The sequence below is a fragment of the Lissotriton helveticus genome, chromosome 4_1 (assembly GCF_964261635.1).
Source record: "Lissotriton helveticus chromosome 4_1, aLisHel1.1, whole genome shotgun sequence".
Classification (NCBI taxonomy): Eukaryota; Metazoa; Chordata; class Amphibia; order Caudata; family Salamandridae; genus Lissotriton; species Lissotriton helveticus.
The window spans coordinates 939,690,586-939,703,744 of record NC_136063.1 but is presented as its reverse complement, the minus strand read 5'-3'; the positions used below and the strand labels follow the sequence as shown (position 1 = coordinate 939,703,744).

Below are 13,159 nucleotides of genomic sequence, written 5' to 3'. Positions count from 1 at the left end.
ATAACATTTACAACACTTTGACCCATAACATCTTTTAGTACAGTATTTTCTTTCTTCCTTGATAATATACATCTGTTTAGCTGGTAATTTTAAATACCCAAACTCACTGATTTCAGGAGTAAAGCTCCACGTTTGTAGGGTGCGAGATTTCGTGTGAAATATTTTCTGCATCTGTAATGTTAGTAGGCCTTTGCACAGTGGTAATGCAATATTGTTTTGGTGAGGTATCTTCGTGAATACCAAATATATCTTGGCCACCTGGGTGCTATCAATATCAATACCAGTTTGAAGTTTTGAATCTGATTATCACTGTCAGGATTAATGGTCTCAGAGGAAATGTGTATGCGCATTTCCTATACCAACTTATAAACAGTGCATTCTCCACTGAATGTGAAAGGCAATGCCTGGATGTGAAACTATTTGATTGCTGCGAGCAAGTCTATGTCGGGTTTTCTCCACATACCAAATATGTGATCTATGGCCTTCTACTTCAACTCCTATTCCTGTGTGGTTCCCATCTGTCTGCTTATGCTGCCAACACGAAGATTTTCTGCACTTGACATGTGCTGCGTTATCAGTGTTATGTTTTGTGAAAATGCTCAGTTCCCAATCTCCTCTGCTACTTTCAACAGGATAAATAAGTCTGTTCTCTCCTGTCTGTTTAGGCAAAACTTTGTGGTGTTATTGCCTGCAAAAATGTGCACAACCTCATTTGGATGTGACTTTGGAAAGCCTTAAGAGCTATGAAAACTGTTTCTAGCACTAATTAATGTGCATTACTATATCTGTTTCTGACCATTGGACCCTGATGTTTATCTGGTCGATGTGTTCACTTCATCCCTAGTGTGATTCCCTGTTATTATGATGGCTTGTGCTGCTGCATTTTGTTTCGGTTCCCTATTTGGGACAACCACTAAATTATCCCAATCCACCTGAGCTTGAGATCATGTTTTTTTCAACCATTCCTTAAAGGCCCTCATATGCAACTGTGGGGGAACAGCCTTTACAACCCGGGCATTACCACGTGCTGCCATTACTAAGCTGCTTTTACAACGCAAGTCGTTTCAACGACTTGCGCTGGAGGGCGCTGTTGGACAAGGAATAGTTTAATTTTCTATTCCAACACCTTCCCTACTGTAACGTGGACTGGAGTTGGAATAGAAAATTAAACTATTCCACTATCCAGCGCTTACAGCACAAGTCGTTGTAACGACTTGCGTTGTAAAAAGAGCGTTGTAATGGCACGCGTGGTAATAGCCCGCGTTGTGCTGACATACATACCAACTGTGCATTTGGAATCAACTGAATACATGAAGCCATGATTCCCAACGATTTCCTCATATTACTCACTATCAGAAATTAAAAATTATGGTAAAGGGGAATCAAGCTCTGCAATGGACTTAACTTTCCTTAAAAATGGTTTGATAATGCAGGGTGTGGTATCTACTGTCACCCCTAGGAAAGGCTTCACTTCCTCCGAGGATGGCGATGATTACGTTGTGTTGATCATGAAGCCCGACAGACATGCACATGCACCACTGTGTCTTTGTGCTTTATGCACTGCTGAACTCTCCCTTACCAACCAGGTAAATAAGGGTATACATGAATTGTCTGATGTCTCATGTATGCTACTAATATTCCAAACCTCTTTGGGAACACTTTCAGGGCAAACTTGAAGCCAGAAGGCAGTACTCTGAATTGGTAATGTACCCCTTTTGTTACAAACTATAGATATTTTCTGTGGGTTGAATGCATTAGGATGTGAACGTATGCATCCTTGAAGTCCATTGTTGCATGGAAATCATGAGGATGTAAAAAGTTTCATCCGTGTCTACTGTTGCAAGGAAAGCATTCTCTTTTTAGCATGGGAATCTTGGTGAATTTGTTTACAACTTTAAAACAATTAGATTCACAGAGCTAAACTTAGACTTCAGGTCTTAGACCGCAAGTCTAAACTTAGAATTAAGGTTAAGTTTACATTAGTGAAGTGGGCCCTCAGACTTCAAGTCTGAACTTGGACTTCAGGTCTAAGTTTACCTTTGTTAATTGGACCCTTAGTGTTTAGGAATGACAAATTATACTAAATACACTCCTGGGTTTCTTTCTTACAATGGAACGTGGAGTTCCGCCAGTGGCCAAGTCTATTAAGGCGCACTGCTCACACTGATTTTTAGCGCCAAGAGTTTGTCCCACGCTGTAAAATCCGAATGAATGGCACTATGCGTCACACCAGAGGGTGCTGCTGCTTTCTGCAGCTCAAATAGACATTCTACTCGAGCAGCAACTTTCTCAACACGAGAGGCAGATTCCTCAACGCAAGCAGTTGCGACCTGCCGTGATTGCCCGTGTTGAGAAATCTCACCGGGAGGAGGTCTAGCAGCAAGAGAGAAAAAACTGCTCCGCGTCTCTTCGCTGAGTTTTGGGGAAATCCGCGTGGAGCGGACAAAACTCTGGACTACGTCTTTTGGATGATGGCCAAGCAGACTTTAGTCCGCCTCGTGGAACAGTCTGAAGTGATTTCTGCTTTGGAGATCTAAGAATGACAATTGATATTGGACTGGTATTGTTATATCTGTCTGTCACTTTTGACACCATAATTAACAAAATGTTGCCTCCAGACTATCAGAGATAGGTGTGATCTACAGAGCCTTGGGATGGTTTCAATCACACCTTGCAGATAGATCGCAAGCCTTTCAGTTCCAATCAAATTGGTCCAACTTTAGGTCAGTAGCTCAGCGGCGCCCCAAGGCTTGGCTTTAAGCCCAAACATGTTTATTGTATACCTAGGCCCATTGTCCTTATATACTAGATCCCATGGTATTAATTTCATGAACTATGCTGATGATACTTAGCTCATCTTGACTTTGGACTATTCCAAAAATCAGTTATGGATTCTTTCCATAACTGTCTAAAGGATATTCCCTGGCCGCCGCAACAGCTCCACCGGTTGTGAGCAGCGCCCCCCCCCCACCCCCCCAGCTTACTGCTGCTGCCAGACGAGAGTTTGAGACTCGCTCACTAGACTTGGTTTGTTTGTCTCTTGACTGTTATTGACACCTGCATTTTCCCTCATCTCCTTTACTCCCTCCTGTGGTTCTGTGCCCTGTATTTGGCTTTTGTATTGTCTTGGACTGTTTTCCATCTGTATTGCTTCTACTCCTTCCCCCTCCTGTAATTTCTGTGCCCTGCTTTGCCCTCTGTTTTCCCTCCGCCGTTCCTCACCCGTTTTATTCCCGCCGCTGCGTCCCTGCGGCCCCACCCTTCTGCTCGCCCATTCGCCGCCCCCTCCCGCCTCCCAGATGGCTCTCCCTCCCACCTCCCCTTATATCGCGGCCGCTGCACGGTGACAGAAGTGACCCTTGACCCTGCTTTCAGGCAGGTCGCTTCCCTCGCCGCCGCAACAGCTACACCAATTGTGAGCGCCCCCCCCCCCAGCTTGCTGCTGCTGCCAGACGCGAGTTTGAGACTCACTTGTTGGACATGGTTTGTTTGTACAAGAAGAACGGTCACCCAGGCCCTCGTCACCAGCAGGTTGGACTACGGAAACGCCCTCAATGCTGAAGCCTCGGCCAAACTCCTGAAACGACTCCAGCACATTCAGAACCCCTCTGCACGCCTGATCCTCAACATCCCTCGCCGCAGTCACATCACACCCCACCTGAGAGACCTGCACTGGCTCCCCGTCAACAAGAGGATCACCTGCAAGCTCCTCACCCACGCACACAAGGCACTCCAAAACATCGGACCAGCATACCTCAACAGAAGACTCAGCTTCTACACCCCCAACCCCCAGCTCCGCTCTGCCGACCTCGCCCTCGCCACAGTCCTGCGCATCTGAAGAGCGACCTCCGGCGGCAGATCATTCTCCTACCTCGCTGCCAAGACCTGGAACACCCTCCCCCTCCTCCTACGGCAGACCCAGGACCTGCTAACCTTCAGAAGACTCCTCAAAACCTGGCTATTCAAGCAGTAGCAACATCCCCCCCTCCAGCGCCTTGAGAACCTCAGGGGTAAGTAGTGCGCTTTACAAATGTCCTGATTGATTGATTGATTGAGTGAGTAACAATGCTCTGAAATTCAATGTTGATAAAACCGAGATACTCTGCTGTTCTGCAGGAAAACCAGCACCTTCTTTTACCATCTGCTGTTGGCCTCTGATTGACAGCATAGTGGCACCATTGGTGAATAATCTGGAGGTTCATGTAGACAGTGATCTCTCGCCTTTCCACGAACAAGAACTCTTCCTACAGCTTTGACTTAATAAGACTGCTCTGCAAAGTCTTGCCCTTTTCTCTTTTGGTGACTTGTTTATTTGTGGGTCAGAGCACTGTTCTTAGCCACCTTGATTACCGCAATGCATTATTCTTGGTGTCTCCGGCCTACCTACTGAAGCGTTTGGTGTGAATCTAGGAAGCTGCTGCTATATTAGTCTTAGCCCGGCTCAGATTCTCCTCAACTTCTCAGGCCTTGACATTGACCTCCTGTCCCTGGAAGAGTCCTTTTAAAGGCTATGTGCATCATGTTTAGGGCAGTTCATAAGATAGGTCCTCGGTTTCTTATAAGGAAATTTAAATCTTATGCTCCGTCTACAGTCTTGCGATCATCCACAGCAAATCTTCTTTTAGCCATCTTCGACCATTGGCTTGCATGTGTTTTTTAAGCTTTACCAATGTGTGGATGAGCTGTCCATCAAGCCATTGGCATTTTGAGGATGGTTACATTGTTCCACTTGTGTTCCCATTAGGTTCTTGTGATCGGGCATCAAAAACTCCTTTGGTTAGAGTAGTCCAAATTAAACAAAACATGCCACATTTGAAATCCTGTGTGTGTGCTCTTTTATGTATTCGCTTTGCTGACACAAGGGCGTTTTTATTGCAGATTTAAGACATTTTTTGTTGAGGAAGTGTGTGCTTCTTGAATGTATTAGCCTCTCAAAGACAGAGTACCATTTTGCCTTCATGTTGTCGTCGCAGTTATTAGATTTACAGACTTTTGTTTTTGCAAAATTAAAATATTGGTGCTTCTGGCGTTCCTAAATATGCAATAAAAATACTTGTCCTTTTGGTCAAAAATATCTACTTCATCAAATAGCCAATGGGCAAGACAGTATATCAGTACCTAGAATTCACAATTATTTTTATATTGTAATAAAAACTAAAATAGTTTGTGATTTACCTTTTGGTTCTCCGAATCACGGTATGTCAGCCCAAAGTAATCTTTTTCTAGAAGGTTTAGGTGTTCACACACTTTGTCAAACAGCATTTGGCCTCTGGAGCGCTTCTGAAAGAAGAATACCATCTAGTTTAACATTCATGAGACCAGTTACTAGATCAAATTTTAAAAAAATTAGCAAGATCTTAAAAATGTACTTTCACTTATTATTCACAAGGTTAAAAATATCGTTGCACATACTAATATATGTCACTTACAAGTACTGATGGTGAGCAATCTGATTCCCACAAAGATTCACATAAATAAAATAAAGGTGAATTTATTACGACTATAAAAGTAGAAAAAATCAACAATAACTGAAAAACCTTCCAAGTTGATTACTTTTTATTCAGCGTGATTGTTACAAACTGTACATGATGCTGAAAATTAATCATAAACTGGTCAAATAGACTTTCTTTCTTCATTTAACTTTTTGTAGATTAACATATTTTAAATAGTGGCAGTACATCGCCCTACTGCTGTAGCTATATTAGATCACTTTGCTGCAGTCCAGCTAAGGAAAACGCTAGATACATTCTAAACCAGGTACTTTATTTACAATATTCAAATACCGATAATCTTTAATCCACTGAAGACAATAATGTAACACCAGGGTTACTGAAGGCCGCGGGGCTGAAATTCAGGACACTCAAACAAACTGAAAAAATTGCATGGATTACAACTGAATGGATTCCATCGTGTAGATCACAAAAAAGTAATCATATTCACACTTTACTGAAAAAATCATGTAAACATTGTTGACAAAATGTTACTGCAAAACCTTCATCCTATAACAGTCAGTGAAGTTAAAAAAAATTCTAACATTTTGTTCAAATTTAATAAATGGGCACCTGCACCTAAAACCTCAAATATTGTATGGATGTGAACCCTTTTCTTTTAGGAACACCTGTTGGACAGACTGCTACCTACATTTTCAACATTACTCATTTTGTAATGACTTATTGAACTGGCTTCAATGGGTAACTCCATAACTGCTTTCCATGAGGGTCCAGGCATATCTTTTGTGATAACCCATACTTTGAAGCATTTAATCGGTTTGTTATCTACTTCATACCATTATATAGTTTGCCATATGTTCAACTTTGCTCAAATAGTCTATAGCTTTTTACATGGAGGCTTTGATGGAGGTGTCACTAAGAGGACACTTGATATGTTATGAGATGTTACACAACTGTCATAAAAGAAGCCAAAGTTTGAGCTTCCATTCCCTTGGGTAGCATGGTGATTGGAAAGAATATGGTAATGTGGTAGAGAAGGATCTGCTGCCACAAATGATGCCATTTTTCTGATACAGGTACCCCATTTTAAACCTTGCACTCTTTAAGTAAATATGCTACAAGACACAAAAAAAAATCTTTTAAATGTTTTTTCCAATCAAACTTTAGCTTAGAATGTTTATTTTTTTAGGTTAAGAGATATTTAGGGAAATGTTTCTTTGAACACAAATTTGAGAAGAAACTGTAGATGCATTCCCAAAGCAGATGTGTAAACAAGGAAACTAAGAAAAATTAATACTGAGATATCAACAGGGAAAGAGTGTGGAACTTTCCTTTAAAAGGCTTCAGCAACATCCCACTGAAGGAATTTAAAGCATACATTGATTGATAGGCCCATCAGATTGGTTAAACGTACGTTGATCTCCCAAGACGATACAGGCTTTTGAACACCATAAAGCTAGAATTGTATCAAATGGTTCTCTTTTGGATAGCTCTAATTGCTGACAAATGTCATGCACATCATGATCTACAAATGCAATACATAGCTTTTAATTCAAATGCGTTAAGGCTCCAGTTGAATGTGTCATTGCTTTTACATGCTTTCCAGAGTAAGAGTTAAGCAGCTTACTGTAGGACATATTGAGCTAAGCTGCCAAACCTGCATTCTGTGTCTGGGGGTGAGAATTATCTTATCAACCTTAATAGCATATCTTTATGAATGGCAAATTCTTGTGATGTATCTGCAGCAGTGTAACAGTGCAGCAGCTTGAGGTATTCCGAGAACAGTGACTGGACTGCTCAGGGGCAATACAAATAATGAATTACTTTCTAGATGGCCATGCAAATTTAGATAACAGTAGAGAAGACAGTCCTTAATCTTAATCTGAAGCATAAGAAGCCACCATAACTGAACAACATGAAGCACCAAAAACAGACCTCTTGGTTGCTATGCTGTAAAACCATCAGGAGCCTGCAAGACACCGTTTCTTGCCAGCCATAGCAACATGGAAAATTACAATGTTTTGAGATTACTGAGAAGCAGCAGTTAATATGAGTGAATATACCCAAGATTAACTAAACTATTGAATACCCTGCCTTAGATGCAGGATCTCTTTTTTTAGGTGGGCCAGCACCCTGTACAAATGAGAAAAGAGGGCTTTGCCGCTCCCTTGTTTATATAAAGCAGTAAGGTGTGGACACAAATTTTCATTTGGTTTATGGAAGGGGCTACAAAAGAAACTCCCAATACTTCAAGGGAGTTTGTCGACTCTTCCTTCACCTGTCATCTGAGCAAACAACTATCTAACTAATAGATGTGAAACATCTGAACAAATGGATGCACAAGTATGGCCATTGTTTTCTTCATAATTGGTTTTGTAACAGACCGTTGCATAATCAGAATGAAGGAGGCGTTGAACCGTGTATGAAAGAGGGAGGCGCTGTCTCACGCTTTAAAAAAGACATTCACAGGCAGTATTTCCTGTACAATCCTATCCTTAAAAGATCTACCATGACCATGTGATTCACTGAGCCATAACCACACATTCTCAAAGGAGTCTTTACAAGAACACTAGCAGTAAGATATCATGCCTGCACAAAGCACAACAAGGATCTGCCTTTCCCTTAACTTTCGTCGCATGAATGCTCCTAATTGATATCTTGCACCACAAAATCATCTAAAGAGATTGCACAGCAAGGGGAATCTTTTATTATAGGCTAAATGAAAAATAACCACACAGTGTATTTATAAACATGGATACTTATTACAATCACTCACTAACACATTACAATATCTCCTACCCAGAGATATAATCACAATGCACACAATACTTTGGATATAGAATAGCAAGTAGCACAATACACAGTGGTCCCTGGGGGGAAGCCAGATCATATATCAAAATAGAGGGAGGCGAACCACATCCTAAGTTGAGACAGGAGTCAGGGGACATGGAGTTGGGACCCAAGGAACCACTACCCGGTGAGAGTCTAGCAACCCCACGACGGTCATATACATAACAGCGTACTCAATATTACTCAATGGGTACGTCGTGGTTGCAGTCTTACCACAGGAGGATGAAAAGAGTTGGTTGGAACCCACACGTGAGTTCGAGTCGAAGAGTACCTGAAAGCAGAGGGGACAGAGCCTATGCCATTCAGGAGTGACCAGGAGGCATGGGAGACGAAGGCCCATCAAGTTCAAGGATGCAGGTCAAAAGGTGATGATGGGCTTCAAGCACTGTTGCACCGAGTCGGTAGCTCTGCCCGAGCTACCGTGACGCTGAAGACGACAGAGTCCGTCCATTCCACCCAAACGAGTCAGCGGCAATCAGTAATAGGGGGACAGACTTGTTGACAGAACCTTTCGATGCGTCTGACTCTGTTGGCACAAGTTGGTCGGGACAACCGATGTGGTTGTCGTGCGGTGAAGCAATGCAACGATGCTGTGCACCTGGGTTCGGTTGTAGAGACCACAGCAAGGAATACTGGCCTCATCTTCATGAGAGCACAGCTCAGGCCTCGAAGGAAAACAAGACCACCACCTGTGTTGCTGAGTCTTGTGGAGTATGTGGGAGCCCAGGATCGGCAGACTTGTCAGTTGCGTTGTGGTGCCTGCGGATGTAGGGGAGTAACTTCTTCACTCCAAGGGAGTTTCTTTCCATTGTCTTTGTTGTCCACAGGCCTTGGGAGGACCAGTACGGAGCACAGGCACAGACGTTGCAGCGAGCTTGCTGGATGACGAGGCCAGGAGCAGCAGGGATCTTCCCAGGTGCGGTCTCAATGCCCAGAGAGAGGTACCGCAGAGTTCGGTGTACCCAAACGGTTGAAGTAGAAGTGGAGTTGGATCTGAAATGAGTCCCACATCGAATCTTGGGACCCAACCACAGGTAAGCCCTTAAGTACCCAAAGGTGAGGGTTGGGACGATTATGGGGTCCCTCCCAGAGGAGGGGTCAGCCAGTGGGGAGGATTCTCCCATGCCCTTTGTCTAGTTTCTCGTCAGAGTGGGGAGCCAATGGCTCCCTGATCTGGTTTGAACTGGAGTATGCAAGGGCGGCACCAAATCTGCCCTTCCTGCAGACTATAATACACTGGCAAGCACCCCCACCCCTCAGGCCTAATACACTAAGTCCTATCTGGGAGCTGGTCACACCTCCCTGTGACAGGAAACCTATAGTCCTACCTTTCTCTGCTCGGTCTTGGCCCAGCAGATGGAGGGCAGAATCATGTCTGTGGTCGGCAGCAGCCCTAGGTTGCTGTCAGGCTCTGTAAGATCGGTTCCAGGAGCATGGATGGCTCCCTAGGGGGGCCTACCATGGATGAAATCCTACATCCAACATCGGATACAGTGTTGGGGTATGATTCCAACATGTTTGATACCAAACATGCCCATGTTCGTTCCCAGCCAATTTAGAGCTGGTCATCACTTTATGATGCATGGCCCCTCTATATCGTAACTGCTGATTCACTCACAAAGCCTGGAGAATGGACTCCGGGGTTTGTAGGGGTGGTCTGCTCATGCAGGGCCACCCTCTCCCTCGGAACCAAGCACCCTGCCTTCGGGACTGAAGGCCTGCTAGAGGGATGAATTATAGGTTTCATGTGCAGTGGTATTAGATAAAAGGAGACATGTCTTTTGTGAGAGGCGCATGCACCAACTCACACAGGCTGCAACGGCAGGCCTGTAGTCATAGTTTGGAGGGTCACCTACAGGTGGCATAACACATGCTGCAGCCCATGGGGGGCCCCTGGTGTACCTAGTCCCTAGGTACCTTAGTACCATATACTAGGGACTTGCTAGGGTATACCAGCAGCCAAATAGGAATGTACCAAGGTACTCACCATACACAATTTAGGGTGGAAGCACAGTGATTGGTGTCCTGATTAGCAGGATCGAGTCAGACTAGTCAGAAAACAGTATGACACCAGCAGAAAAAAAGGGGGGTAACCATGTATGCAGATCCTACTTTCCTACAACATGTAAAACCTTTTGCTGGGCTCAGATCTACAAAATTGGCTTAGGAAAGTCACAAGTCCTAAAATAAAATCCTGCCATTTCAACAGCAATAGTGTTGTGGCAATGTGAACCTACACTGTTGAGTGTCTATCCATCTTAACAGATTGTTGAAATGTTTACTCGTGAAATAACTTATTCTGGTAAGAGTATGAATTTGATATCCGCAACACTAATGAGATGAATAAAATGCTAACTAATGGAGGTGGTATGCTTTCTGAAGGACACAAATCCCAACACATGAAAGAAGTTCACAGCATGCATGCCCAAAGTTGCTAAATGGATAAAAGCCATCTGTTTAAAAGTCAACACTGATACAACAGAAGTAGTGATCTTCGGCAAGAACACCTCAGTAAGGGACTCAAACTGGGGGCCACTCAAACTCGAGCCCACACCTATACCCATGACCCATGCAGGGAACCTCAGAATAATCATCAACAACAAACAGGACATGATCACCCAAGTCAATGCAGTCATTGAATCCTGCTTCCACACCCTAAAGATACAGAGGAAGGTCTTCAAATGGCTCCCAGGCAGCACTAGAAAAATTGTCACTCACGCCCTAGTCACAAGCAAGTTGGACTACTGGAACACCTTCCGCCCCCACATCACCAAGAAACTAGAAAACTACAAATCATCCAGAATGTGGCAACCAGGCTAATCCTCAACCTCTGACACGGAACCCACATCATATCCCACCCCAGGGAACTCCATTGGCTCCCTATACACAAGCACACAGATTTTAAACTCCTCACACACACATGTAAGGCACTACACAACTTAGGCTCCAGTGACCTGAAAAGTCACATCTCCTTCCACCAACCACCCGGACACGTCCGCTCAGCAGGACTCCTACTCCCATCGGAGCCTCCTCCTCTCTCCTTGAATTCTCCAAGAAGCAGAAGGCCTAGCTTTTCAATTAACCAACCGACCATAGATAGAATCAGTGCACACACCTTTTCAGTGCCAGGAGTCCCTCATGGGTGATAGTGCGCTTTACAACTACACATAACAATATGTTGTCACTTGTGTTGGCCTGTGCGTCTGACACTGCTGTCCGTTAACACGGTGCTTAGTGAATTAATCTGTGTTCTATATCGGCATTCTAAGTGTGTCAATTGCTAAGGGCTCAAGACAGCATTTTATCACAACACAAGTACCACTCACACTCTGTCCGAGTCCAGAACATACGACCCTTCTTGAAAGTAAATGTTGATCTTGTATTTGCCAGAACTTCCCTAGAATAACTTCGTCTTTCATGTGACAGCTCTCAAAAACCATCCTTGCAGACATCTTTATATTGATGATTATATTACATGATGCATATGCTTCTTTTCCTCTCTTTGTGTGATTTATGTTGTTGTCCTAAATGTTCTTTCTAGCCCAAACTGTAGACCACATGCATTACATCACAATAAATTGAGTGGGAGATAGCAAGTGTTACTGACCATACAAGGATGCAAATTAAAATGACTACTATCATATAAAGGGCAATTCAAAAGCTAGTGCTTGTGTTCGCAGTACAAGAGAGTAAGGAAAAATCACAGTAGTTAGTTCTTCTCCTCAAGAACTTATTTTAATGTCTGCAGCACTTCACGCTTAAGCCTTCATAACTTTTTTTACAAAAAAGTTACTGGGGTTAAATTTGCATCCTTTTTCCCCACATGGTGGGGAGTCTTAAGTCACCCAGGGTTTGTGGATTCCCTTGGAGGGAACCAAGAAAATTACTGACATTTTGAAAAAGTTTGGCTTATTTTGGAAAAAAGTACAGGGCAAGAAAGTGTATGTTTCCCCCTCAGACAATGGCATCAACAAAAGCTTTGCTGTGCAAAGATCACCCTCTTCCCAGCTTCCAGGAACTGGAACTGTTTTTAGGTTTTTTTCTACCACAGCTTATACCTTTTTAGGTTTCGTAACCTGGCGAGGGGCGAAGCCCCTCCCAGATCGAAATCTGTTGTTTTTAATAGTGGGGTTAGAACCGCCTCTGCCTCTCATTGGATAGCTCCATAAATGGAGGCTAGCCATTGGGAGGCAGAGGCTGTCAATCGCGCTTTCTCTTGAAAACGCGATTCGGGGGCGTTTCTGGTGCTTTTTTTAAGCCCCGCCCCTTTGTCCCGGGCCGCGCTGCGATTGGCTGCCGGCCCGGGACACCCCCGTGACGTCATTCCCGGGCCGCGCTGTGATTGGCTGCCGGCCCGGGACACCCCCGTGACGTCAGCCAATCACAGCGCGGCCCGGGACCTGACTTGTTTTGTTTTTCTCAGAGGTTGTGTGGCGTCAGCGTCACCTCGCGTCGTCACAGAATATGGTAATGGATCCCCAAGCCTAATACTTTAACAAAAGAGAGCTCGGTGAAGAAGTGCAGAGGTGGGGTAATTTAATTGTATTTAAATATGGCTCGGGTGCCGTGTTATGAAATCCCTGTAAACTCCTCTCAACGGGAGTAAAAGTAAAGTTGAGGAAATCTCAGATGTTTACGAAGTGCGGCTCTGAGTAATTTTTGGTTTCCATAACATGCGCTCTTTGTTTCAGGCTCTACGTCTGCCACCCAGGAGCGCTGCCGCCTCCGCTTCCCGCGGCGGGGGCACGCGTGGCCCAGGCACGCTGCAGACAGGGGTTTGCTTTAATGAGGGCGAGGGCCGGGAGGGAGGGAGGGAGTGCCCGCTGTGGCGCTCCTGGGATTGGGCGGAGGGCGGGGCC

At 44.3% G+C, this 13,159-nt stretch overlaps 1 protein-coding gene across 18 annotated transcripts in view; it reads right to left on the bottom strand.

Moving 5' to 3' along the window:
- EPB41L3 (erythrocyte membrane protein band 4.1 like 3) overlaps positions 1 to 13,159 on the bottom strand; it is an 860,969-nt gene that overhangs the window by 366,702 nt on the left and 481,108 nt on the right. For all 18 annotated transcript variants that reach the window (XM_078687549.1, XM_078687552.1, XM_078687558.1 and 15 more), the window contains one exon: positions 5,176 to 5,280. In XM_078687549.1, the coding sequence (XP_078543675.1) occupies positions 5,176 to 5,280 (105 nt within the window). The remainder of the gene's footprint in view (positions 1 to 5,175; positions 5,281 to 13,159) is intronic.